The sequence below is a fragment of the Cyprinodon tularosa genome, unplaced genomic scaffold (assembly GCF_016077235.1).
Source record: "Cyprinodon tularosa strain WSP-4 unplaced genomic scaffold, ASM1607723v1 ctg185, whole genome shotgun sequence".
NCBI lineage: Eukaryota > Metazoa > Chordata > Actinopteri > Cyprinodontiformes > Cyprinodontidae > Cyprinodon > Cyprinodon tularosa.
In genome coordinates, this window is record NW_024038643.1 from 947842 (window position 1) to 975760 (window position 27919).

The following is a 27919-nucleotide window of genomic DNA, read 5'->3' on the forward strand; positions in this document are numbered from 1 at the left end:
TACACAGCTGCAATTTTGAATAAAAAAAAGTCAGATCAGCTAAAATAACCTAGACCATAAGTAATTGCTTGATCAGTAGGGAACCATCATTTGAGAAGTTCACAATTTTAATTCAAGACACAGCATGGACTGCTGGGGCCAAGACTTAGGGAGTCTCCACATTTTCAGTTTATTGGGTAATAAATATGCCACATTCAAAGGAAAATGATGGGAACTTTAATAAGAGACTATTGCTTGTGTCCCTTTCTATTAAGCAAGCCCATCTGTACAAATATGAATTATGAGAGAAAAAAAATCAATATGTAGAGTAAAAAGCATTATCTGAATACGATTGGTACAATATAAAGACGTCTTTAGAAAAGAGAAAAAATATACACATACGTGGGTGTAATCTTATCGAAATACAAATTCCAAGAAAATACAGCAGGTTTAAGAGAAAAAAAAAAATCCTCTCACCAGCTGTTCAGTTTGGGTATTAATCAGTCTCGCTATTGGCAGCGTTTACAGCTCGGAAATTAGGAAGAATTTGTTCTGTTCCGTCTGCACCAAAAGGAAGAAAAAGTTTCCGGCTACAGCAAGATAACAATCAAAGAAAAAACTCTGAACTAAAGAGCTGCAGGTTGGAATTTTTGTTGCAAGCCTTAAAGTCCCCAATATGAGATTTACACCTAAACAGGAGTTTGTAGGAGGACTTTGAAGATTCTGGAAGGGGAGAAAGGTTCACAGACTTTACTTTGCCATCTATTTAGTATAAAAGAAATAAAACACTTGTCTCAATCAATAAAACATTTGTTGTACACTGTTGCTGGTTGTATTTTTCATGTAATGTGCTACAAACAAGAAGACCAGAACAAACTGTTCCTCTCATGACATATATCAATCTAAAAATGTCAAGCTACACTTTGCCAAACAATCTTGGCCAAGCCTTCACCTTTAATGTCCCCTCAGATCTTATTACTCTGGGAGCTTTTTTTTTTTTTTTAAGAGCACAGAGAGCACCTGCTTTCTGAGCCTTTTCTGCTGAGAAGTCTCCAAAAAGAAACATGTTAACTGTTCCTGGATGTCCTCTGCTAAGATGTTTCTATACCTGTAAGGACAGGATTTGTTGAAAATTGCCATATGTGTGTGTCTGTGTTTGTATGGGCACAGGCGTGTGCACACATCTGTGAGACTCATTATTCCACATGTGGAGTCTACAAATGGAAAATCTGATTCGGGATGATGATGCCTTTTTGACTCAGCGGGGAGAGGACCAAACGCAGAGTGAGAGAGATCCCAGAGAAAAAAAAATGTTTTTTGGATTCCATCAGCTTGGTCGTCTTTTCCCCTCAATCCAGGGCACCCTGCAAAAACAAACAATAATAAAACACAAACGTCACACTTTTTCATCTTCGCAAATGATCTATGATGATGCCATCTTTCTGGCTTTAAAACAAAAGCAGACTTTTTGAACCAATCAACTTGTGTGTTTGTGTGTGAGAGAGAGAGAGCATAGCTTAGAATGGCTTCCAGTAGCAGTTTTGGGAGTAAGGGGTGTAAATGATGTGCCTGAGAAACCTGCGCTGAGAACTTAACACACAGAGCCGCAGCTCCCTCCATCCAGCTGGGTTTCTCTGAGACTTCTGTGAGATATGCAGCTCAGTTCATTGCCAGACAGACAAGTAATATACGACCCGTGCTTGTGCCTCACACACACACACACACAAACGCACACACAAAAACAAATACATCATCACAGTATTTTATGCAGAAAGTTTCTAGAGAGCTATCCAAATGTTCTGCACTCAGGTTTCCACCGTCTGGATGCTACAACGACAAATTACTGAACTGATTTTTGCTGATGTTCTTCATGGTTTGGATCCCAAGGTGAGAAGAACATAAGGAGACAAGGATTTAAGAAATAAGAAAAAGGAGAATACATTCCATCATAGCCCCTGTGGAGCTCCAGCAGGGACGAGACTAACAGCTGTGTTACCAAATCGTGGAAAAAGGCAGAGCTGCAAGGGATACGCAGGTATGCAAGAAACATTTCCTCTTTTATACAAATAGGTGTGTTTTTATTTTATCTTGTGGGCAGCAGATCTTCTCACTGTCTGAAGCGATGCATGCAAGTTGTATTCCGGGGCAACTCCATGTGCGATTCATTTGTGAACAGGAATGTGGCCTCTGAGAAACTTACCCTGGCTCTTTATTCCCCTGTGTGCAGTGGCTGTGTGTGCAGGTAGACCACACACTCCCAGCGGCATACAAATTACTTTTACCAGTGCACCTTTTACACCTGTTCCTATGTATTACCAAAATCTGTTGTTTTTTTTATGTGTAGATGGTAAAAAGATGTACAACCGAACCACAGAAATGTGTCATCATCCTTGCGATGAGCTGCTGGATATGATCACTGAAATTCACGGTCTACGTATCGTGACAAACAACTTGCTGGAAGATCTGGAAAGAGTAGTAAGACGCACACAAATGCACCATCAGATAAGTCAAATAGGCGTAAAAAATATTTACGTAGCAATGCTTTCTCACTTAAAATCATACCTAAAGAATTTAAATTTTCATGTCCAGTTAGGTTAATGTGTTTCTTCTACAGGCTCCTTTATTTATGTTTCCTCAGGGATTAATTTTTGATGTTTTTGGTGCTCTCCTTATAGGTCTATACAAACTATTCATAAAGCCCTGTTTGAATACTTTTAATGCAGAGTTTATAATATTCACAAATTTGAAAAGTGTGCCAATATTACTTGTAACACTTCAAAAATCTTATTTTAAATGTAATATTTCTTATTCTGCATTTTATTAATCATTCAAAAAGTCTGCTTTTAATACAGTACATGTCATATGCTATTGTAATGCTATAAGAAGAATTTGGGAGCACCTTAATATTTTGTTTTTTCAGTCAAAAGAAAATGAAGAGATGCGTATATCCTTGGCTGAGTTGAGTAATGACAGCAGCAGAGGTGAGACGGACGAGGAAGACAACTATCTGGACAGGGACAGGGACGGAGAAGTGTGGTGCATGCAGGATGGACGGGTGTACGAGCAGGGGGACGTCTGGGAGGTTGACAGCTGCACCTCCTGCTCCTGCCAGGTCAGCTCTGAGCACACGTGAAGTCATGACAACCTAAGATGTTAATGCAAGCCTCAGGGTGGATGAATGATGTGTCAGTGACAGAATAGAGAGCATAAATCTCTGACTGTAGACCTGCAAAAAAAAAAAGAAATCAGCTTTGTTTAAAATTTTTATATATATTTTTTAAACTTGACCATATGTATTTAAATGTACATCATGTATCATACATCAAGCTTACTGTACCTGCTTCCTGAAGTCTACCTTTGTTCAGACACAAGTGATACTGATCTACCTCTAAGCATGAAAGAAATTGGTACTTTATCTTAAAAGTCAAAGCATAACCATCAACTTTGCTCACTCTGAGAGTTTTGTATGTGTCCATTAGGGTTTCATGTGTCTCTTGGAGCCCCAGTCGTTGTTTTCTTATTGCTTCACCCTCATCCCTCTAAGTCTGTTTCTCTTTAGAAAAATATCATTAGTTTTAGTCAAGAATGTGTTCAGGGAGTAGACAGCCTTACTCCTGACAGCATTTCATTCCTGTGGCGTGAATCGAAACATCTGCATCGAATAACATAACCTGTTTTTGCAAAATCTAAATTTATAACATTCCAGGATGGAAAGGTAGTATGTCAGCAGGTACTCTGTCCCCCAGTATCCTGCATCAACCCGTCCATTGTTGATGGAAAATGCTGCCTTGCTTGTCTAGGTGAGTGCAGTTCGGTGTCAGGCATGGTTGTCAAAGATCCATCAGTTTCCTAAATGTCTGACGGAGGATTTCTTTTTGTAAAGAAAAGGAAGATGGCTGGTCGCCATGGTCTGAGTGGACCCACTGCTCTGTCACTTGTGGACGTGGGGGACAGCAACGTGGTCGATCCTGTAATGGCATTAGCGGGTGCGCGGGGCCCTCGCTTCAAACCCGCAGCTGCTCACTGATAAAGTGCGACCGCAAGGGTAGGACATCAGTCTCAAAATCTACATGTTAATATGATTAGTACCACAATTTTGTTTAGGTCTTAAAGAATAATTGTTGAGGTTCTAGAGAGGGTTAATTCTGCTAGTCTTTAAAAGGTTATAAACACTGCTAATGTTTTCTAATACTGGTTACTTTTAATAAAGCATTTTTCTGATGGAGTCTGGATATTGGTACTTTTACAGTTGTGTGAAGCTTTAATTCTCCTGACAGTATGTGGATAAAAAAATGCACTGCTTAAGATGAGCTAATATTGGTTTGGGTAAGTTATTATTTTTTTCCTTTTGTGCACTCTAAAAAGGAAATGCTACTCCAACTAAAGTTAAATTATTAAATAACTGAAGTCAGTAGTTCCAACTAAGTTTTCTAAATTTAGTTCATAGATTTAGTTTATAAATTGAAAACTTCAACACATTTCATTGGCAAAACTTAATTAAATTGCTTGTAACCAATTAACCAATTTAGAGTCTGGGCCCCTTCCAAATGTGGGATTCCTAAAGATTCTGAAAATGAACATACAGCACCGTGCAAAACCTATTAACATTTTCTCACATTAGACCAGTAACATTAATGTAATGGAACCATTTTTGGCATTTACTTAATCCTATTAGGTACTTTAACACAATTTAATCATGTTAGCAGGGTAGGACATAAAACTATTGTGTTAAAGTAACTAAATATTATTAAGTAGATACCAAAAACAGTTGTATTATATTTTTTCATTGTATGCAATAAGTCATCATAAAATAGCCAATAACTTTGCTGTGAAAAGAAATAAATTTACAATATAGTTTTGCAAGTTTTCACAAATATAGTTTCTAAATTTGTGTTTGTATTTAATCCTCAGAGTCACTACATTGTGTTGATTGATTGATTGATTTAATTGATCTAACAGTAGAGAAATTTACTGTGAACAAAACATTTTTTTCCCTTTATTTAACCAGGAAAAATCTCATTGAGATTAAAAATATCTTTCACTACAGTGTCCCGGCCAAGACAGGAAGTAGTTTAATAAAATGTTTAATCTGCAACACATATAAACAAATATGTACAATTCAAAAAATCCCACAGAGCACACACGATTTCTAAAAGCCACCATTTATTTCTAAACTACTTCATTATAGCTCTGGCTTTGTCTGGATTACTCTTCAGCTAAACATGAAACACTTCAGGGTCAATTCTTTTTGCTGCCTCCTAGTTTTCATCTCCTGGTTTTACTGGTTCTTGCAGCATTAGGTTTCTCCACACGGGTTGGCCGTAATTGACCAAAGACACTTCCTACGCATCTTTACCTTGTTACCTACATGACCTGTAGTAAACCTTACAGTAAATGGGATTTCTGACAGCTTTTCCTTAAAAGATTAGTTATATTTGAGATTATGCCAAATTATCAAGCAAGCAACTGATAGTAATGATGTTATGGATCCTTTCAGCTTCTCCAGAGTTAACAGGTGCTTTCTGCTTTTCTGATCAATGCCTTCTTTGCCTAGCCTCAGTTCAGTTGGATGCTTTGGTAGGTTTGCAATTATACCTTACTTAGTCCACATTTTTTATATGAATGTTTTAGGTTTCAAACTAAAACAACTTTCTTTTTTACCTTTCTGATGCTTTACTTGGTGTACATGATGCTGGCTGTCTTTAAGGGTCTATAGTATTCTTTGTGGCCTTTACAGATCAGTTGTTTTTAATATAAATAATAAAGGTCATCTGGTTAACTGATTAGCTGACTTTTGCTGGCCATTTAATTTGTTTAACTTTATCTGAGGGTGTCATTAAAAAACAGGTGAATAAACTGCATGCAGCACCTTTTCCACATATATGTATTTTTAATAAAATCCTAACCATTTTTGCCTTTCCTGCAGAAATATTCTATACTTCATGAAAGCTTGTTTATACCATAAAATCCCAATAATGATAAAAAGACAAAATGAAAACAGAACATTTTTGGTGTATGGATATTTTTGCAAAGTAGTCTCTGTGGTTAAACTTTCGCTCATGCAGGTAATAAAGGACTCATACAGGTCGTAATATATTATGGAAGCTTTATCTCTATGCAATGGAGGAAATGGTTGATCTGCATTTATCCAAAACTTCCTTCCATGCAGAGAAGTTCTGAAGTAGGACTGTCAGCTGGACCCAGCATCTTCCACCCCTTTGCAGTAGTACTTGCGATAGCCAGACACTGGCTTACAAGGAGTTTGTCCTTACTACTTTTTACAGTTAACCCTATTTGAATTGTATTACCCATTTACTGCCCTCTATAATAAGGACCTCACCTTCACAGCTGTCAGTATTTATCTCCCCTGGGAAGCTTCATCCCAGTCAAAGGAACTGTTCTCAGCAGCTGGTCTGCGTAAAGGATGTGGAAGAGCTTGATTCAGCCAGCTTGCCTTAGTAGCCAAATCCCAGTATCTTCACCAGTTGAGCTCGTTCACAGCAGCTACACTGATCTCCAGAGGGAGAGTGAGCTCAGTTCTTCTGATCTTCCTGTTTGCTGTGGACGAAAAACAACAACTGTCATAAATGTTAGTATTTTTTTATGGTAGAGAGATCAGATATTGGTCCAAATACATATTTCTCATGATTTACTGGGAGTCACATGAAATTTTAGTTTGACGTTACACTCTAGCTGGCCTCCCAGCTGGAGGATAACAGCTGAAATGATTATTTGTTGTAGGTCTAGATAGAGACAAATGACACAATGAATGATTAAATCTAAAAGCTTTAAGCCCCCACTCAAAAACCTTCTTATGAAAAAAAATTTTGAAAATATAAGTCTCAACAAGCCAGGGCTAAATCTCGCTTTAAAGGAATAGTACACCCAAAACATGATTAGCCTTCATTTTCTACTCACCCCCATGCTGAACAACACTCTGGAGTACTTTTTTGATATCTCAAATGCATCTGGAGATCTGGGAGGCTTCTTGCTGTCTGCTGACATTCAAATAATGGAGGTCTATTGTGCCCGAGACAGAAAGGTCCATAAAAGTCCACAAAAAACGTGTCAATATTCCTCCATACTGCTCGTCCAATGTATTCCAAGTGTCCTGAGTGGGTAGCATCCAGAATTTACTCGAAACGAAGTCATTTAGAATGTTTTTAGAGCATAAACAGTAGTGTATGGGATTTCCTGAAAGCGAGCGCCTGCGAGCTCACGACGCTACGGAAACCGCGGCAGACCAAACCAGATGAAAGTGCGCATTCAGCTCGGCAAAGAACTCATGCTCTTCCTCAACACTGAAGTCCTCAGACATTTTTCTTTCGTTGTTTCTTTCTTTGCACAGGTAAACAGCAAATTTTTTCTTCTACGCTTGCATTATTGGCAGAGCAGACGCTGAATGCGCACTTTCATCTGGTTTGGTCTGCCGGCTTCCGTAGCGTCGTGAACGCGCAGGCGCGCGCTTTCAGGAAATCCTATACACTACTGTTTATGCTCTAAAAACATTCTAATCATGTTTTGGGTGTACTATTCCTTTAAGGGAGGATTGCTTCAAAAAATATGCTGCTATATCTACCTATTAGTTGTTAAGCTACAATCCAGTGCAGAAACTTTTAAATAATCTACCCAACATAATAATATGGATGAAGGTAAATGTATAAACATTACTGAGAAAAGTTCCCAAATCAGGGATAAATTGTCCATATCAACCTCACAAATAGAGCTTTTGTCTAGTGGACTCTGCCAGGCCTGTCTCTTGTATTAAGTCTCATGACCTTCAGTGCAAACTTGAGCAGTTTGCAGCAGAGGGAGAGGAAGATCAAGATGAGAAGATGCTTGTCTACGTAAGACTCAATGGCTGCCAACCCTAAAAACTGAACTGATAACTTCAGGTTGGAAGCTAGATGTGGAGGATCATTGTATTTATGAATGACTGTAGGTTGTTCCCAAAGATGGATTGACTGAATGCCCGACAGGAAGCCAGTCATGTGGTCATTATCCAGGTCTGTCGCAAAAGCAGAGTTGAGCAAAAAGTAAAGAACTGATTTACGTCCGACCAACCCATTATGATTATGACTGATAGCATGAGATGGTGGTTAATGAGTGTCCTCTGTAAGGTGGATGGGCTAAGCCTTAAAGACAGAGGGAGGAGATCTATTTGCATTCACTTACTCTCTCAGTAAGAGGAGTCTGTTGAGTTGCATATGATTTGAATACATTCTGAGGACATGATCTACTTTGAAGACAATATTTGGTTGTCCAATCAAAGCAGGCATCTCTGCATCATCAATATACAGTACTACAATTCAGAACCCTGGAGCCACTTTACATACTGGTACCAGCAAAGTATTGACATTTTGGATGAAGTTTAAGGATTTTGCTATTTACTCTCGCAGTGTTAAAGGATCTGTTGCTATCTTTTTTGAAGGATCTTCCACATAAAGAGAAAAGTAGAAGCAAAGACTTTCTTGGATGTTGCACATTCCCAATAAAAACATTAAGATGACTTGGCCTTTGTGCTTGTTTTCCTTAACAGTCCTCCAAATGTGTTCAAATCTCAGACACATTTTTTCTTTATCTTTGAATCAAATGGTGCAGAAAACACTTCATGGAATTTTTATTAAAGCAAAGGCGTTTTTCTGAAGCTTAGTCCAATTGGCAAATTTTTTGAAGTTGACGTTGAAGTTGAAGTCCAAGGAAGTTAATTTTAGTTTGTTTTATCTCTAGCACGAGCAGATGGGAACTGGGGCCTTTGGTCTCCTTGGTCTGCATGCACAACCACATGCGGGGAAGGTAACATCACACGGATCCGTCTGTGCAACAATCCTCCACCATCGAAGGGAGGCAAGGGATGCACAGGAAACACCAGAGAGACAAAACCATGCTACAACACACTCTGCCCCGGTGAGTAATGATACATGATTTTAGCTCAGAGTTTGACTTCAACTAATTATGCATTTTCTGTTTGTTTGTTTGTAGTCACAGGAGGCTGGACAGCCTGGAATGAGTGGTCGCAATGCTCAACTTCCTGTGGTGGAGGCCTTATGAGCCGCCAGCGGGAGTGTCTGAACCCAGCTCCTCAGAATGGTGGGAAACCTTGTGCTGGGGAAGCCACAGACTACAAAGCCTGTAACAAACAGCCATGTCCTGTTGGTAAATTAAAGCTCTGGTATATATTCATCTAAGCTCTGAATGCAAATATTATTCACTAAGTAGGCTAAGCTTTAAAATCTATGGGGGAAAAAATCATTTTTTTATTTGGGGAAACATATTTTAAACGATAATGGATTATTTTAAATCCTTGATTGTTTATTCTGCCTTATTCTATTAATGAGGCTTAGCAAATTACAAAATAATGATAAAAAAGAACAGCATATTAGTCTCAACTGTCTTTTTTTTGTGTTTTACCTAAACGTTTCATAATTGTATTCACGTTTACATCTATTTCAGACCTGTGTGTTCTTTCAAATCCATGTTTTCCTGGGGTAAAATGTACTTCAAAGATAGATGGATCTTGGGAATGTGGACATTGTCCTGTTGGTCTGAAGGGGAATGGCACACACTGTGAGGATGAGAATGAGGTAAAGGGGGAAGAAGAAAGACTAGATTACTTAAAATGGGATTTAATTGATTCTATTTAGCTCCTCTATAGCTACCCAGAGCCTCTGCTTCTTGCATTCAGATTGTTTCCAGTCAGGTTAGGTGGACCCCCCAGTCATATTCACTGTGATACTTCTTGTTTACTTCCTAGGAAACTTTTGAGGTTCATTTATTGCAATTAAACACATTTTTTTTAAAGAGGCATGTGTTATTTACCTTAGCGATGTACCACTTCCTGTTACACTATCAAACAATGTGTGAATAAATTTTAACATCTGTGCTTAAACCTCTTTACCACTGTCTCCTCAGTGTGAAGTGGATGGGTTGTGTTTTATAAAATGTGTGAACACAGATCCTGGTTTCTACTGCCTTCCCTGTCCTCCTCGATACAAAGGAAACCAGCTGTATGGCATAGGGCTGCAGGAAGCCATGAAAACCAAACAGGTAACAGTTTTGTTTTTTTTCCTTCTTTTAACATAAATAAGTCTCTTAAAGAAACTAATCACTACAGACACTTATAAATTCTTAAAGAGATTTCCTGATTGTAGGTGTGTGAACCATATAATCCCTGTAAAGACAACACACACACTTGCCACCCGTTTGCTGACTGCATTTACCTGGGTTTGGCATCAGAAGACTTGTTTAAGTGCTCATGTGCTGTTGGCTTTGCCGGAGATGGCTCAGTGTGTGGAGAGGACTCTGATCTGGATGGTTGGCCAAATGAGAGACTACCCTGCAAGCACAATGCCACCTATCACTGCGAACCGGTGAGAGAACAAAACAAAACCTTAGATGAATACTCATCTAAAATACCTTTGTTATGGCTACATCTGATCTGATTGACTGCAGGATAACTGCCCCATGCTGCCAAACTCTGGACAGGAAGACTTTGACAAGGACGGACAGGGGGACGCTTGTGATCCTGATGATGACAATGACAACATCATGGACGATAGGGTGAGGCTGTCAGGCATATTCCTAAAGCAAAAAGTTCCAACTAATAGTTTTATGTTAAAGTACAAGCAAAGGAAATTGTGTGCCTAAAATTTAATTTCAAACAAAATTCCACCACCCTGTGCTGGTACAGTTTACTTTAATTTAAATAAGGCAATGTGCATATATTTAGAGGAGAATTTGCCCATATGCAGGTTTATCAAAAAAAAAAATATATATCCACAGCAAAAAGTACCTTATTTACCAGTACTGTTTGTAACATGTTTGTAACATATAATCACACATTTTCCTTAAGCGTCCTCTAATGCAGGTTAGAATTTATGGTTGGCTCCATAATGGTAAGCTGGAATTATCATTTTAGAGCAAAGTCTCTCCAAAACATAGAACCTCAATTTCCATGCTTCAAAACTGTATCCTAAAGTGCTCTCGTTGGTTTATGCCAAAGAGGCTAGATATATATTGTAAATACAGTGTAAATTAACTAAATTAAACTAACCTGTTTGCAGAAAGGTATTTCAAAAGTTCTATTATTTTCTAGGTTATATCTGGTAAATTAGTCTGCCAATTAGCTTTCTCTGTGAAGAAACCTTACACATCAAACTGTGTGTTCGAATCCAGCCGCCTGCATCCTTCAAGGCCAGATTTGTCAGTCGATTACGTCATAGTAATGCACCATGGCCTGTTCAAATGAACAATAAGACTGCTCCTTATGCGACCGTCAAATGCAGCCTTCTTTTCCCCCAGTTTAAATGACAGGTCTGGTGTATCTTCCATCGCTAACAGTATCCAATGATTCATGGTGAGTCCAAGCAAGCCCCCTACTCTGTGCTCAGAAAAAAAGGTGAAGAACAGTGGTGAAAATACTAAATATAGTTTAACTTAATTCAAGTATATGAACAGATTCCAAAAGTTTAGCACTGCCTTTACTTGTCACTGTCTTTACTAGTTGCGAATTTTATTAGTGAACTAGCATATATTTTCAACAGTACAGAGAGCATGTTGTACTGTAGCCCCTGAAATCATATTTAATACATTTTGAAGTCTTCTAGAATGTAGACACTGCTTTCAGGATGAACTTTCCCAACATGAACAAATTGGCAATTGCTCCAAATTTCCTCAATTTGAGTGGATAATGTCAAATTCTTTAAAAATAATTTTTTTGAAATTGATTTAATGGTTTAGACAGGCAAAGCTTCTACAATGTTCTGTAGTATGACGTCACAATCAAGTGCACATGATGTATTATTTTCATGTAATATTTGCAGATTTAAAGGAATAGTACACCCAAAACATGATTAGCCTTCATTTTCTACTCACCCCCATGCTGAACAAAACTCTGGCGTACTTTTTTGATATCTCAAATGCATCTGGAGATCTGGGAGGCTTCTTGCTGTCTGCTGACATTCAAATAATGGAGGTTTATGGCGCCCGAGACAGAAAGGTCCACAAAAGTCCACAAAAACGTGTCAATATTCCCCCATACTGGTCGTCCAATGTAATCCAAGTGTCCTGAGTGGGTAGCATCCAGAATTTACTCGAAACGAAGTCATTTAGAACGTTTTAGAGTCTAAACAGTAGTGTATAGGATTTCCTAATAGCGCCCCCATGCGCGCTCACGATTCTACGGAAGCCGGCAGAACAAACCGGAAGGAAGTGCGCATTCAGCGTCTGCTCTGCCGATAATGCAAGCGTAGAAGAAGAAATGTGCTGTTTACCTGTGCAAAGAAAGAAACAACGAAAGAAAAATGTCTGAGGACTTCAGTGTTGAGGAAGAGCATGAGTTCTTTGCCGAGCTGAATGCGCTGGTTTGGTCTGCCGGCTTCCGTAGCGTCGTGAGCGCGCATGGGGGCGCTATTAGGAAATCCTATACACTACTGTTTATGCTCTAAAAACATTCTAAATGACTTCGTTTCGAGTAAATTATGGACGCTACCCACTCAGGACACTTGGAATACATTGGACGAGCAGTATGGAGGAATATTGACACGTTTTTATGGACTTTTATGGACCTTTCTGTCTCGGGCGCCATAGACCTCCATTATTTGAATGTCAGCAGACAGCAAGAAGCCTCCCAGATCTCCAGATGCATTTGAGATATCAAAAAAGTACTCCAGAGTTTTGTTCAGCATGGGGGTGAGTAGAAAATGAAGGCTAATCATGTTTTGGGTGTACTATTCCTTTAAGCAGGCATAAATGGGAGGTGTTCTGATTAATTTATTTCCCCAAGTGAGTCACATGTTTTAGAGAAGATTTAAATGTATTTTTAGTTGTTATTTTTTTTTTATTGATATTACTTAAAAATTTCGGCATTTTTATCAATATAATAAATATCTATTTGTCCACTAAGAAATTACATTGCTTTACACATGAATGTAGAGCAAGAAATTTCAATTACTACAGCAGCAGTATAAAAATATGCTATTAGCATCTGGAAAGACTGCACAACAAAAGATAACTAATATATCTCAGTTAGTTTTGGCATGAGTTGTTTTTTTTTTCTTGTATTTTCTTAGTTTTCTTGCATTTCATGGCTTTTTTTCATTTCCTGTCTACCTTTAGTCTGCAGTGTTTTTATGTTGTATTATTTTTTACAAATGATTTTAATGTTATTGTAATCAAAATTTGAAATGTCAATTAAACATTGTTCAAGTATATACATATGCATTTCAATGCTTTTTTGCTGGATAGGACAACTGCCCAGTGATGTTCAACCCTCGACAGTTTGACTCTGATGTGGATGGGGTCGGGGATTCCTGTGATAACTGTCCTTTTGACAGCAACCCTAAGCAGACGGACACCGATGGCAATGGAGAAGGAGATGCCTGCAGCATTGACATAGATGGAGATGGTAAAAGCTAAAAGCTATTAAGTAGTCTTTAAACATATAACTTTTTTTCACCCAAACATTAACTTTCTGGCTTAATGATCTACATCTTGAGAAGAAGCAGTTGTTAAAGCTGGAAAACTGTCTGAGTGGTTGACTATTGGAAAAGCCATACCCCCGGATGAATTATATAATTTTATCAGATTGTAGAACTTTTTTTTTTTCTCTTTACTGCACCAAAAATGTGAATATAAACTCAATGGTAAAAAAAATATATAAAAAAATAAGTGTTGATAGTGTTTTAGCATCTGACTCTATGACATACTGAATGGAAGAGAAAAAAGGACAGTAAATAATATAAATCTGACAAATTTTTATTTTTTAACTATCTTTGTATAGAGAAACTGAATGAGCATGACAACTGCCCTTATGTGTACAACTCTGACCAGAGGGACACAGACCTGGATGGTGTCGGAGATCAGTGCGACAACTGTCCTCTTCTTCACAACCCCCTGCAGGTTCCTACAATTGCAAACAGAAACACACACATCTCAGCATAATACAAAGATCTAAGAGTTTTAACAATATAAACCCATTGTGTATATACTCTGGGTGTTCTCGTAGCTCGACTCTGACAGTGACCTGGTGGGGGACATGTGCGACAACAACAATGACATCGATGAGGATGGACATCAAAACTCTCTGGACAACTGTCCCTACATTGCCAATAGCAACCAGGCAGACCATGATAAGGATGGAGAGGGAGACGTCTGTGACCCCGATGATGACAACGATGGAATCCCAGATGACCGGGACAATTGTAGACTGGTTCCCAACAGGGACCAGCTTGACTCAGATGGTCAGTAATACCAGCTTTTAAAGGAATAGTACACCCAAAACATGATTAGCCTTCATTTTCTACTCACCCCCATGCTGAACAAAACTCTGGCGTACTTTTTTGATATCTCAAATGCATCTGGAGATCTGGGAGGCTTCTTGCTGTCTGCTGACATTCAAATAATGGAGGTCTATGGCGCCCGAGACAGAAAGGTCCACAAAAGTCCACAAAAACGTGTCAATATTCCTCCATACTGCTCGTCCAATGTAATCCAAGTGTCCTGAGTGGGTAGCATCCAGAATTTACTCGAAACGAAGTCATTTAGAACGTTTTAGAGCCTAAACAGTAGTGTATAGGATTTCCTAATAGCGCCCCCATGCGCGCTCACGATTCTACGGAAGCCGGTGTTATGCCCAAAAGTGCATGCCTGCCGAAATATGCATCCCCAGTCGCGGGAGCGCGCCTCGCTCTTTTGAACTGCATATCGACGAGGAAAACGGATTAAAATATGTTCAATGGAGCTTAGGTTCTTATATTAATGATATAAAAACGTTTAAAAATACCTCTCGTGGGAAAAAAGTTGTGGTTATTTGGCAGATTAATTTACAAAAGTATGGATTTTTTGAACAACATTAAATCCAAAGATTTTGACCATGGTACGGCTGATTTATTTGTTGTGGTCTCTTGCTATTTACACACAACACTAAACCGTGATAGCCGAAGTGAGTTTTGAGTTTGCAAAGCTTTTTCTTAAGTGGAAAATCAAACGCGCACCTACAAAGCACAGCGTTCACAGACCAGTGAGATGCGTTCGCTGCGCGTCAGAAAGCTATGGTGCATTCAGGAGCATTAGAACATTTTAAACTTACAAGAATGAGGCATAAAACAGAACTGTATTTTTACTGAACTGTATTGTATTTTTTTTTTGTTTGTTTATGCACATCTGCTAGCTTTTTATTCTAAAAAATCTATAATATTACAGCAGCAATTTATCAATGTTTTTCAAAATCCTGTTTAAAAGCTCCAAATGGGGCTTCAGATCATATGAAGCAACAATTGCACTGTCATTGTTTTACAGGGCAGTATTTGCATTTGCTGATCCTTGTACTTAATTACTGATGAATATACAGGAATACAGATGTACAAGTGTCAACTCCTCTGAGATAGCAGGGGATGGAATTTTTGGCAAGGACCTGCCAAAAAATGCATCCCCCTTGTTTTTAACTTAAAGATTGTCCCACACACATGAAATTCACACTGGTAGCTCAGCACACATGTGGAAGCAGGTAGAAATTGAAACATCAGCTACAAATCTATATTTCTGGAAAAAAGCAGGGGATGCAATTTTTGGTAAAGACCTGCCAAAAAATGCATCCCCCTTGTTTTTAACTTAAAAATTGTCCCACACACATGAAATTCACACTGGTAGCTCAGCACACATGTGGAAGCAGGTAGAAATTGAAACATCAGCTACAAATCTATATTTCTGGAAAAAAGCAGGGGATGCAATTTTTGGCAAGGACCTGCCAAAAAATGCATCCCCCTTGTTTTTAACCTAAGGACCTGCCAAAAAATGCATCCCCCTTGTTTTTAACTTAAAAATTGTCCCACACACATGAAATTCACACTGGTAGCTCAGCACACATGTGGAAGCAGGTAGAAATTGAAACATCAGCTACAAATCTATATTTCTGGATAAAAGCAGGGGATGCAATTTTTGGCAGGTCCTTAGGTTAAAAACAAGGGGGATGCATTTTTTGGCAGGTCCTTGCCAAACATTGCATCCCCTGCTTTTATCCAGAAATATACACTTGTAGCTGACGTGACAAATTCTACCTGCTTCCACATGTGTGCTGAGCTACCAGTGTGAATTTCATGTGTGTGGGACAATTTTTAAGTTAAAAACAAGGGGGATGCATTTTTTGGCAGGTCCTTAGGTTAAAAACAAGGGGGATGCATTTTTTGGCAGGTCCTTGCCAAACATTGCATCCCCTGCTTTTATCCAGAAATATACACTTGTAGCTGACGTGACAAATTCTACCTGCTTCCACATGTGTGCTGAGCTACCAGTGTGAATTTCATGACTGTGAGACAATTTTTAAGTTAAAAACAAGGGGGATGCATTTTTTGGCAGGTCCTTGCCAAAAATTCCATCCCCTGCTATCTCAGAGGAGTTAACACTTGTACATCTGTATTCCTGTATATTCATCAGTAATTAAGTACAAGGATCAGCAAATGCAAATACTGCCCTGTAAAACAATGACAGTGCAATTGTTGCTTCATATGATCTGAAGCCCCATTTGGAGCTTTTAAACAGGATTTTGAAAAACTTTGATAAATTGCTGCTGTAATATTATAGATTTTTTAGAATAAAAAGCTAGCAGATGTGCATAAACAAAAAAAAAAAAAATACAATACAGTTAAGTAAAAATACAGTTCTGTTTTATGCCTCATTCTTGTAAGTTTAAAATGTTCCAATGCTCCTGAATGCACCATAGCTGAATGACGCGCAGCGAACGCATCTCACTGGTCTGTGAACGCTGTGCTTTGTAGGTGCGCGTTTGATTTTCCACTTAAGAGAAAGCTTTGCAAACTCAAAACTCACTTCGGCTATCACGGTTTAGTGTTGTGTGTAAATAGCAAGAGACCACAACAAATAAATCAGCCGTACCATGGTCAAAATCTGTGGATTTAATGTTGTTCAAAAAAATCCGTACTTTTGTAAATTAATCTGCGAAATAACCACAAGTTTTTTTTCCCACGAGAGGTATTTTTAAACGTTTTTATATCGTTAATATAAGAACCTAAGCTCCATTGAACATATTTTAATCCGTTTTCCTCGTCGATATGCAGTTCAACAGAGCGAGGCGCGCTCCCGCGACTGGGGATGCATATTTCGGCAGGCATGCACTTTTGGGCATAACACCGGCTTCCGTAGCGTCGTGAGCGCGCATGGGGGGCGCTATTAGGAAATCCTATACACTACTGTTTATGCTCTAAAAACATTCTAAATGACTTCGTTTCGAGTAAATTATGGACGCTACCCACTCAGGACACTTGGAATACATTGGACGAGCAGTATGGAGGAATATTGACACGTTTTTATGGACTTTTATGGACCTTTCTGTCTCGGGCGCCATAGACCTCCATTATTTGAATGTCAGCAGACAGCAAGAAGCCTCCCAGATCTCCAGATGCATTTGAGATATCAAAAAAGTACTCCAGAGTGTTGTTCAGCATGGGGGTGAGTAGAAAATGAAGGCTAATCATGTTTTGGGTGTACTATTCCTTTAAGATACGTCTAATTCATCATGACATAAGAAAATTCTTCTACTGCTTGCTGTGTTTTAGTGACAATATTAGCTTGCTTTCCAATAAAACAGTGATTGAGCCAACAGCACTTAACTTCTCTGCTTAAAAAAAACACTGTTACTTTCGTCTGTTTGTATAAATTTACTGTTAAACTGCTCAAGAAAAATCAAGGTGAGACTGCAGGTCAATTGCTCATCAATTCACAGATTCTAGTTTAAAACAGGTATTAAAATAGGTTAAAAGTATTGTTTGAATGTTTTTATTTCTATGTCTTTCTAAATCTCTAGGAATATCTGTCAGGTCTCTGCTAATGCCAAAAAGAAATAACCATAAATACTCAGTTTGTCATGTAACTAATTCAACAAAGTCTTTATAAATCCCAAACTAAGTTTTCGTAAATCCATATGCAGTCCAAATCACTGTAAAAAAAAAAAAAAAAAAATGAGGCTCATTAGCTTGGATTCATGTGGAAATAGCTTTACTAATAACTTTTTTGAATTGATTATACTCCCCCCAAAAGAGAGTCCCCTGGGTGGTAGGACACATTGCCCATTAAAGAAAACCACTATTTTATTCTTCAAATGCACAAAGCCATGTATCTGTTCTTTCTTTTTCCCTGTCCATTTACTCATAGGTGATGGCAGTGGGGACGCATGCTTCGATGACTTTGACAATGACAGCATTCCAGATGCACTGGATGCTTGTCCTCTGAACCATGATATTGGGGTGACAGACTTCAGGAAGTTTCAGGTTGTTTTGTTGGACCCTAAAGGAACAACACAGTCTGACCCCTTATGGATAATCCGAAGTCAGGGAACAGAGCTGCTGCAGAAAGCCAACTCTGACCCTGGGATTGCATTAGGTAAGATATAAATATAAGTAATAATATTTCTGTGGTTTAGCAGGAAATCGAATATGTCTACTCTTCAACAGGCTATGACAAGTTTAGTGCAGTAGACTTCAGTGTGACATTTTACGTTAACACCAACCGTGATGACGACTATGCAGGGACTGTGTTTGCTTATCAGTCCAGTCGGCGGTTCTACGTTGTCATGTGGAAACAGGTGAGCCAGCCTCTTAATTCAGAATCATTCTTCTATAATGTTTTATATTACAGGTTTCATTGGCAAAAAAGGAAGAGTTAATAACAACAAAAGCTTAGCTCTTTTTTAAATTTGTTTGTAGTGATCCATCCTCTCTCACATACAGATCGTAAATGAACATTCACTTTCCTTTTATCGTAATTCTTTCTTTGCATGCAGGTGTCTCAAGGTTACTGGGAGCAGAGGCCCTCAAAAGCTTTTGCCACAGCTGGACTGTCAATAAAACTCGTCCATTCTAGCACAGGGCCGGGGGAGTACCTACGCAATGCTCTGTGGCACACTGGAAACACAAGACACCAGGTAAAAAAAAAGAAAATATGCACTTTTTCACTCTAAGTTTTGGACTTACAAACTTTGAAACTTTAAAAATAAAATTTCAAACTGTTAAAAACTAAAATTAAAATATAAGAATAAACACAAATTTTTGTCTCACAATAAATTAAAATCATAATATTTAATAAATTAAATAAATGAATGAAATATGTAAAGAAAATACAAATTAAATCATAAAGATCTCATATTGCAGAATTAGAGAGCACAAATTGAGCTTGTATTTATTTATTAATGCTCTTTTTTGATGGACTTTTAGTGTATCTTACAACTAGAGTACCCTTACTTATGACTTTGGTCGAAGTTGCTAAATCAGTCCTATTACCAATGGTATTGCTGTTTACTAATTGGAAAAGAAATTGGAAAATCTACATGAACATTCTTTATTCCCATACAGTAGAGGTTAAAGTGAACAGCTAGCTTTGTGTTCTATGATCATGACAAAACATGAGAAATAAGCTTAAAATCATAGAGATGATTTTATTGAAGGGTAAATGTGTCAAAACAAAGCATGTTCAAAGAGTCAGAACATAAACTCTAAAAGAACCTCTTCCTGCTTCCCGTTTCCTGCTTGTGAACACGGGTATACTGCGTCACTCATAAAGGACCACTACAGTCACTATTACAACCATAACAATGAAAAAAAGCCTATTCTATGTGAAAATTTGCACATTTTAAGAGAGTTAAGCAATCCTGTCTTGTAAACACTAAAAAGTAGAACATCCAAGTCTGACTGGAATACAGTAGTAGCCATTCAAAATTTCTCCACTTTCTTTGATGTGCCCTTGACTGATCCTTGGCTGGTCCATGGCTAGTTCCTTACAATTCCTTCTTAAAAAAATCTAAAATATTCTTTCAGCCATGATTTGTGGACATTAAGATCTAAAGAGAAAGGTTATCTCCTGGTCAGACCCAGTAATTCAATGAAAGGGTGGAGTTAGAGTAAAAAAATATGCACGCCCCTTAGAAGGCCAGTGGTTGGAAGTTGGAGGGGATTTTGCTGCCATTCAGCTGGCTTTTGACTGGGAAGGGCCATTTTAATGGCTGCTACTGTATATCTGGTTTAAGAACCTACAATATAGCTTTGCTTGTATATACTGTAGCTCTGCTGGTATCTTAAAAATCATAAGATTTATGGTACATTGGAATAATTTGCAGCATATTGTTAAACAGCCAGGATGAGAGTCAAATCTCAACTAGAAGAAATTGGAAAGCCCCATCCAGCTTAGGGCCCAATTCCTGTATCAACCAAAGTGGATCATATCTTGGTTCTTTGGTGTTGTTCATCATTAGGGTGGAGAACTTGTATGTTTTTTGTGGTTGTGTCATTCTGCTATTGCAAAAAAGGGGCTGAACATAGAGGCAAAGCGATCAATTTAGTGGTCCGTCATCCAAGCGATCATGAAATGGGCATGACTGAGAGATCAAGATGCTTGATAAAAGTAGCTTAAATGGGCTCAGGGTGGCTGGGTTCACTTTTAAAAGTTAAAAGACCAGTGGCTAGCATAACTATAAAAGAGCATTACAGGTATTGGAAGTATTGAAAAAGATTATGTTAAATAGTTTCAGGAACACCATTCAGGAATATTCCAAAAAGGGAAGCCAGATGTTTTCCATAAACATCCTGCAGAAAGGAGAAGTCAGAGCAAAGCAAACTATTTTGGGGATAAAAATACCTGAGGTACTCAGAATAAGCTGGGAAATGTCACTGAAAAGAGGGAGGTCTGGTTTTCTCTTCAAGGCCTGTTTACCTCAACTTCTACTCAATGGGTAGATGAATGAAGCATGAACTGCATATATTGTATTAAGGATAATAGTAAAACTGTTCCTGTTAACACCTTATTTATGGTAATATTTAGTGGAATGTGGTAAATTTATATAAAAAAAAAACTTTTTCTTTATTAGTAATAAGCAATAACTACTGGTATTGCCAGAGGTGTTAGATAACGAAGTACAATTACTTTATTACCTTAAGTAGAAAGTTTTTCCATCTATGCTTTACTGGAGTAATTATTTTTTAGACAACTTTTTGCCTTTATTGCTTGATTTTTTTTTTTTTTATCTCTATTTTCTACCCCTTACATTTTAAAAATAGACTTGTTTGTTTTATTTAATTTAAGCTCATTTTCCTTATGGCCTGTTAACATAAAAAAAAAAGAAAAAAAACATCACAATTATTTTTTACATCCAGATAATTAAGTTCTTTGTGGTTGAACTTGCTACTGCAACAACTTGTGGTTCGCCACATACTAAAATAAATAGTTTTCCAAGATGATGCAAAGTTAAATTGTACCATGTTACCATTAGTTATAAAAGTAAGAACATTAAGTATAAGCAAGTTATCATCCAGAATTGTAGAAAAATGTCCTTTGATAGGGTAGTGCAATAACCAGTATAAGGTTTAAAACTGTGGTCCTTAAATTATTTCCTGCATTACTTTTAATTTGATAATTTAAGTAGTTATAAAAATGGTGCTTTTACACTTTTACTTGAGTACAAAGTTTAATTCCAAACTCTAACTTCCACAAAAGTTTTTTTAAACTGTAAACATTAATACTTTTAACACCTCCGGCTAATCCTTTTTCCTGTAAACAGTCATAAAGGCTGTTAATGGGAAAATGAAGGGTTTATGTTCTACGTACTCCTAGATACACAAATTGTCCTTTTAATGCTCTACGTACTTTTTATACAAAATACTGTATAAATTTTTTAGATCATCCTTGCAATCAACCTGCATATCTGTTTTAGGTCAGAACATTGTGGCATGACCCCAATAAAATTGGCTGGAAGGACTACACAGCATACCGCATGCACCTTACACATCGACCCAAGACTGGGTTTATCAGGTACGGTAGCAGTTATGATGGATTACTGATAGTTCCTGAAGTTTTTTCATGTTGATGTGAACCCTTTTTGTTTACTTAGCTTTCTATTTCTATAATGTTGTCATAAACCAAGCTAAATTATAGAATGTGCGTTACCTGCTTGTTTAATTATTTCCAGTCGAAAAAATGTTTTTTTCTATAATAATAAAGATTTTTTTTTTTTTTTTACTGTTTGTGTTCAGTGAAGGTTAACTTCAGAGTACTCAGAATTAGTACATTAAATGTGGCACATCCTGTTCAAGAATTTTAATTTTTTCAGCCTAAGAAACATCATCCACCTCCAGGAGTTATTTTTATGATAACAGTGGAATCCATTTCTTCTGGCACACTGGGTTCTGCCCAATCTGCAACATCTGCTTCATTTTAGTTCTTCCCCTCACTAATGGGCTTGGAATAGCATGAAGGGAAGAATAAAAACAACCTAATGAATTGAGTTACCTTTGCTATGTGTTTTTGCTTTGTGGATGTTGAGATTTTCAAAACCACAGTGAGATTTTTAGCCAAAGAAGGAGAAAAATCACTCTCCCCTTCAGGCCTACTTATCCCCATTTAAAACATTAAATAAACACTCATCATATATTATAGGCACTGAATGAATGCACTTATAGAAAGTGGTCCTTTTATAAAAGGTGAGTCTGAAAAGACAGCAGAGCTCTGGGACTTTAAACCAAATACATTTATTGATATTTTTGAAAAGGTACTAGGTTGTTGTTATCATGATCCTGGTTGATGGAATGTACATATTTTATAATTGTGGTATACAGAAAAAAATATATTTTTTTGCAGGTTAATAGGAAAACAGCATACTTACCATTTAAAACTAATAGTCTATCCATCCATCTATCCATCTATCTATCCATCTATCCATCTATCTATAGTTTAATCACAATATTGTATTTATATTATTCCTGATGGAAATACTACTGCTGACAACACTTTTAGCTATGTACTAAGAAAAATAAGCAATATTACTTTTGCTTTAGTGCCGTGGAGTTGGGAGTTGAAGATTCCATCATAGATCTGCTTCAACAAGTCTTCTGTCATTAAGACAAGGCAGACAGCACTGTAAACATCACATTCTCTGATTTTTCCGTTGCATTTTAACAATTTAGTCTAGTTTATCTTGTCAGCAACTTCAGAAGACTCATCTGGAGGCACCAACAATCACTTGGATTAAACATTTACTTTCAAACAGAATATGGTTTGGGAGACCTAAGGGTCAACTGTCTAACAAGGTAGTAATCACTATAGCACAACAGAGGATGGTACTCTCAATTACATTATTTATATAGTGTGATTCATAACATGTCATCTCTTGCGCCTAACATTCAATCAGAATATTAAGTACGGTCAGATTGGACACAAGTTCTCATGAAAGGAAACCCTGCTTATTGCACCGAGTCACTGACCTTGTAGGATTTGGACCTCCTGGATGAGCATGCAGAAACAGTAGATATTTGCTTGCACTGTGTCATTCACTCTATAGCAATCACTCACACCATGTGTGTATGCAGTGAAAGTGGAGAAGAAAAACTCCCTTTTAACAGGAAAAAACCTCCAACAGAAAGGGGGTCAGTGTGAGCGGCCCTCAGCAGAGGCTGATGGGGGAATCAAGGAGAAAAAAGCAGACATACCAAACTAGTCCAAACACAGCTCAGGTTCCATAGTTACCTCCAATGCTACTTCACCTTCCACAGATGAGCCAATCATATTTGGAGGGGTGCCAATGATTTTAATTGTAACAAGATCAATCTTATTTATAAATATTTTCATAAAGCCATTACTGCTGGGGGAATCGACAGTTTAACAGTTTCGACTATCGGTAAGTTTGGCAAATGTAGTACAAGGAAATGGTGAATAATTCTTATTTTGCTCTATTAATTAGGATAATGCTTTTTTTGTTAAATGAAGGGTCATTTTATACAGCATTAGACTGTTTTTCCAGATTCTGTTGGATTCTTATAGATGTGTAGAGTGGCATGTTCTCTCCAGTTTCCTAACATCATGCTTTAAAGTATGTAGCTCTGAATTATACCAAGAAGCCAGTTTCCTATTAAGGGAGTCCTTTTTTTTTTCAAAGGGCTATGTTGTCTAAAGGAGTGCGCAGAGAATAAGTAACCCTGTATATATAATCACTAATCTTTGAAGGGAGATAAATGAAATGGTTGTCCTTTACAGTATTGTTCTATGATACAGAGGAGATATAAAAAAATGGCTAGGATTCTTTAAAATTTATTACAGTATGATATTATAATTATCTAAAGAGAAACCTTCTTTCTAGAGAGGAGAATTCCAGTAAATAAAGTTTGAGTGTTAATTAAAGTAGTCAGATAGGACACGGTTGTGAGAAACACTGATATTTCCATAGAATCAATATGTCAGCAAACAGTCTGAAGAGTTAATATGAGAATGTGTGGAACTATACATAGATATACCTTTTTACTGTAAACACCTTCAACTTCCAGTACAAGACCGAAAAAAAAAAAAAAAAAAAAAAGAAAAAAAAAATATATATATATATATATATATATATATATATATATTTATTTATTTATTTATTTTTTTATTTTTTTATTTTTTTTTCTAAAGATCTTTAATGCTTTGAAGTACAGTAGCATCTATTCAAAATGACCCTTCCCAGTCAAACGCCAGCCAAATGGCAGGCTACTCCCCTGCAACTCCCAGCAAAATCCCCTTTAACTTCCAGCCACTGGCCTTCTGCTGGGCCTGCATTATTTTTTTTTTTATCTGACTCCACTGAATTTATCTGACTTTCACTGAATTACAAGGGCTCACCAGGAAATAACACTTCTTTTTAGATCCTAATGTCCACAAATCATGGCATAGAGAACATTTTAGTACAAAGATTGATGTTTAAAAAGGAATTGTAGGGGACCAGAAGAGGGGCCATCAAGGAAAGTTGGGAAATTTTAAATGGCTACTTCTGTATATCTGCTTAGAAAATACTCCAACAAGCACCAGAGGCAAATATATAAAGTATATAAAATAACATTTAGCTATATTTGTATACAAACTATATTCAACATGCAACACTGACTGTGATTAGTTTTATCAAAATATAGAATAAGGAACTGTTATGTGTTTGTTAGTGAAGTAAATCCTCTTGTAATATCTTCTTGATATGTTAAATCACATTGGAGGGAGGCATCTCTGTCACTTCTCTTGGTATTTAACCTCAGGACACTCCATGATTTCTCAGGTTGCGATTTTAGATTGAATCCAGCGCATTTTTTTGATAATTTGGTGCATCTGCTACATTTTAAAAGGTAGTTGTTAAACAAATAATGTTTATAGAAATAACATTTTAAATGGAAATAACTTTAGGTCTTCTGGTTGCTCCCTGCATGTACAATTAGTTTACATTTGTATTGTTTTTACCTGTATTCTGCTCCTGCTTCAGGGTGGTTGTGTATGAGGGTAGAGGGATTCTGGCTGATTCGGGAGCAGTTTATGACCACACCCTGGCTGGAGGCAGACTGGGGCTGTTTGTCTTCTCTCAGGAACAAGTTATCTTCTCAGACCTACGATACGAGTGCAGAGGTAAGATGTCCATCCAAATGTATTCTTAATTTCTTTCTTTTTTTAAAATATTATTTACCTTTTTATGAATCTGAATATTTCCAATTGCTGCCGGTAAATTGGAAGTTTGCCACTTTGTCAGAATATAGGATGTCTCATTTCTATTCTGTGTTTTCCTCCACTCGTGAATAATGCACAATGATGCATAGCAGACAGTTACAAAGCATAAAAAAAAATAACCTTGCAAAAAATATATGAACATCTTTCCTTTTTTCACATTTATTCCCCTACAAAGTACATTGTATTTTTATAGGATTTTATTACTTAAATCTGCAAAGACATATATATGGAAAAAAGATGGTAGAAAAAAGAAACAATATTACAAAAAAAATAAATAAATACAAATCAAAATCCGCATAGAGTGGCATGCATTTGAATATAAGCCTCTGGAACATGCATTTGAAAATTGACATGAGCATGCTTCCTGTGTGTTAGTAATTCCGTTACGTCTATGGGTGTTTATTTATGGCAATTCTTTTTGGAAGGTGAACCCCTGCCCCAGCTTTGAGTCTTTTGGAAACCTCTAACAGGATTTTTTTTAAAGCATTATCCTGTATTAAATTTTTTATAAACTCTGACCAGCTTTCCTGTTTGTGCTAAAAAAGAGCGCCTCGGTTGCATAGGTATGCCACCAACATATTATCTTACCCTAACGGTGGATAGTTTTGACATATTTAATTTTTTTTAAAAGATTACAGTGTCTTGTTTTTTTTTTTCTTTTTTTTTTTCTTTTTAATGATCATTAGAGACCTTTATGGAAAAACTGGATTTTACAGAGATTTGATTAACAATAAATTAACAATAAATTAACAAACAAATTGTTAATTTATTGATTCTGGGACTTTTGCAGGTAGATGGTTGCCCTTTATTTTTTATTGGGGCATTGGAGCAAAGTGGGAAATACATTGCATGTCACAGTATTTAGATTTTAATTTGTGAATGTGTTTGCTTTCACTTCACAGTTATACGCTACTTTGTGTTAACTATCTTAACTAAACTAATAAATAAGAGAGAAAATGAGAAAAAGGTAAACAGATGTTAACACCACATAGAAGAACAAAAAAATTAAGGTCTTTAGAGCTGATATTTCTGCGTTGAGGTATCTTATACAGCCCAGCAGGGTTTGTAAAGCTGGTGTAAAATAGAGTTAGGTGGGAAATGGAAATCTTTTACCCATGTAGAAAGAGTAATGTATGAGGGCTCTGATTCATGCCTCAGATCATAATGTCTTTGAAGTCATGACATTGATCTTGCTTTCTTTCTGATTCTCAGACAACTGAAGCACTTTTTGGGATGCTGCAGCACAGCAAACAGCCAGAGAACCACAACAATAAAAACAAGGACTTTTATAAGAGGGCAAGGGAGATAACAGAGGATGCACCAGGCCTTTATCCTACCATCACTATCAGTTAGTGACCATATTCTATCTATCTGTCAGCTTTTTATGCAACAGTATCGATTAAAGACTCTCATTCATTGTATATTACTCCTCTGGCTGCATGTCTAATGACACCTTTTGTTGCTTTTATTTGCACCTTCCTAGTGGCTGTAAATAATTATTTATTATGAAAGGCCAGACATACAACAGGCGAAAATACTGACAGAGCAAACTGAGGACATGTTTGGTGGTAACTTATCAATAAAAACCGTGTTTTTTTGATCAACTGCTTTGTTGTATGTTTTCTCTTTTGTCTAATGACGCCATAGTGGGTGAAGCCAGAATATAAGATGGTGGAGTGGTCTCTGGCGCCCCCTGGTGGGTTATAAAGTTAATTCACATCAGGAGAACTTTGAAAAACATTATGGTAAAATATGCTGTTTTTGAAAAAAGAAAAAAGTTGATGAAAATGTAAAATGAAAAAAAAAGTAATATAAAAAATTTAAAAAAGTCAAATAAAAACACTTTGTTGCCTAGACCAATACTCAATTTTTTAGGTTTTTAAAATTGAAGAAAAAGTCACTGGAAGGCAACAGTTACAGAACAACAGCTTATAATCAAGAAACCTATTACAGCCACGACCAAAACAGCTCCAGTCATTGAAACGTTACATACAAATACATACATTTTTACATCCACATAGACATTATATATCTATAGAATATTTATGTACAAGCAGGTATGTTTAAGCCATTTTTTTCAGCACCTCCAGGTTCTTCCAGCAAGCCAGACTACTTCAATTTCCTCAGATTAAGACCTTTGCAAATGTGTTCAAGTTGAGTAGCAATCATGTACTCCAGACAGAAAAATGTGCCAAAATCCAAGATGATTGTGGCTCATGCTCATAAATATTAAAACCACTTTTAATTTTAGGTATGTCAGCCTGACATACCTATGCCTACAGTATTTTTGCTTCACAAAGAAAGGCTTTTTGACATGCCACATTTTAACATGTTTTTTAAAACAAGAATTAAAACTCTAAATACTTTAGCTTCAATTTTACAGTTATGAGCCACTTTCTATTGGTATTTTTTCATAAAAATCCCAATAAGA

At 37.1% G+C, this 27919-nt stretch overlaps 1 protein-coding gene across 1 annotated transcript; it reads left to right on the forward strand.

Moving 5' to 3' along the window:
* The first annotated feature begins 1537 nt into the window (after window positions 1–1537).
* On the forward strand, window positions 1538–27092 carry LOC119781930 (thrombospondin-2-like). The gene is made up of 22 exons (XM_038282575.1): window positions 1538–1661; window positions 1789–2014; window positions 2156–2221; window positions 2324–2454; window positions 2900–3091; window positions 3686–3779; window positions 3863–4024; window positions 8710–8886; window positions 8962–9135; window positions 9433–9563; window positions 9892–10026; window positions 10131–10349; window positions 10432–10539; window positions 13225–13384; window positions 13760–13878; window positions 13985–14219; window positions 18145–18372; window positions 18444–18574; window positions 18773–18913; window positions 21692–21789; window positions 25250–25389; window positions 26701–27092. The coding sequence occupies exons 3-22, from the start codon at window positions 2158–2160 to the stop codon at window positions 26706–26708; spliced, it is 2847 nt and encodes a 948-aa protein (XP_038138503.1). The 5' UTR covers window positions 1538–1661; window positions 1789–2014; window positions 2156–2157; the 3' UTR covers window positions 26709–27092.
* Window positions 27093–27919: the final 827 nt, after the last annotated feature.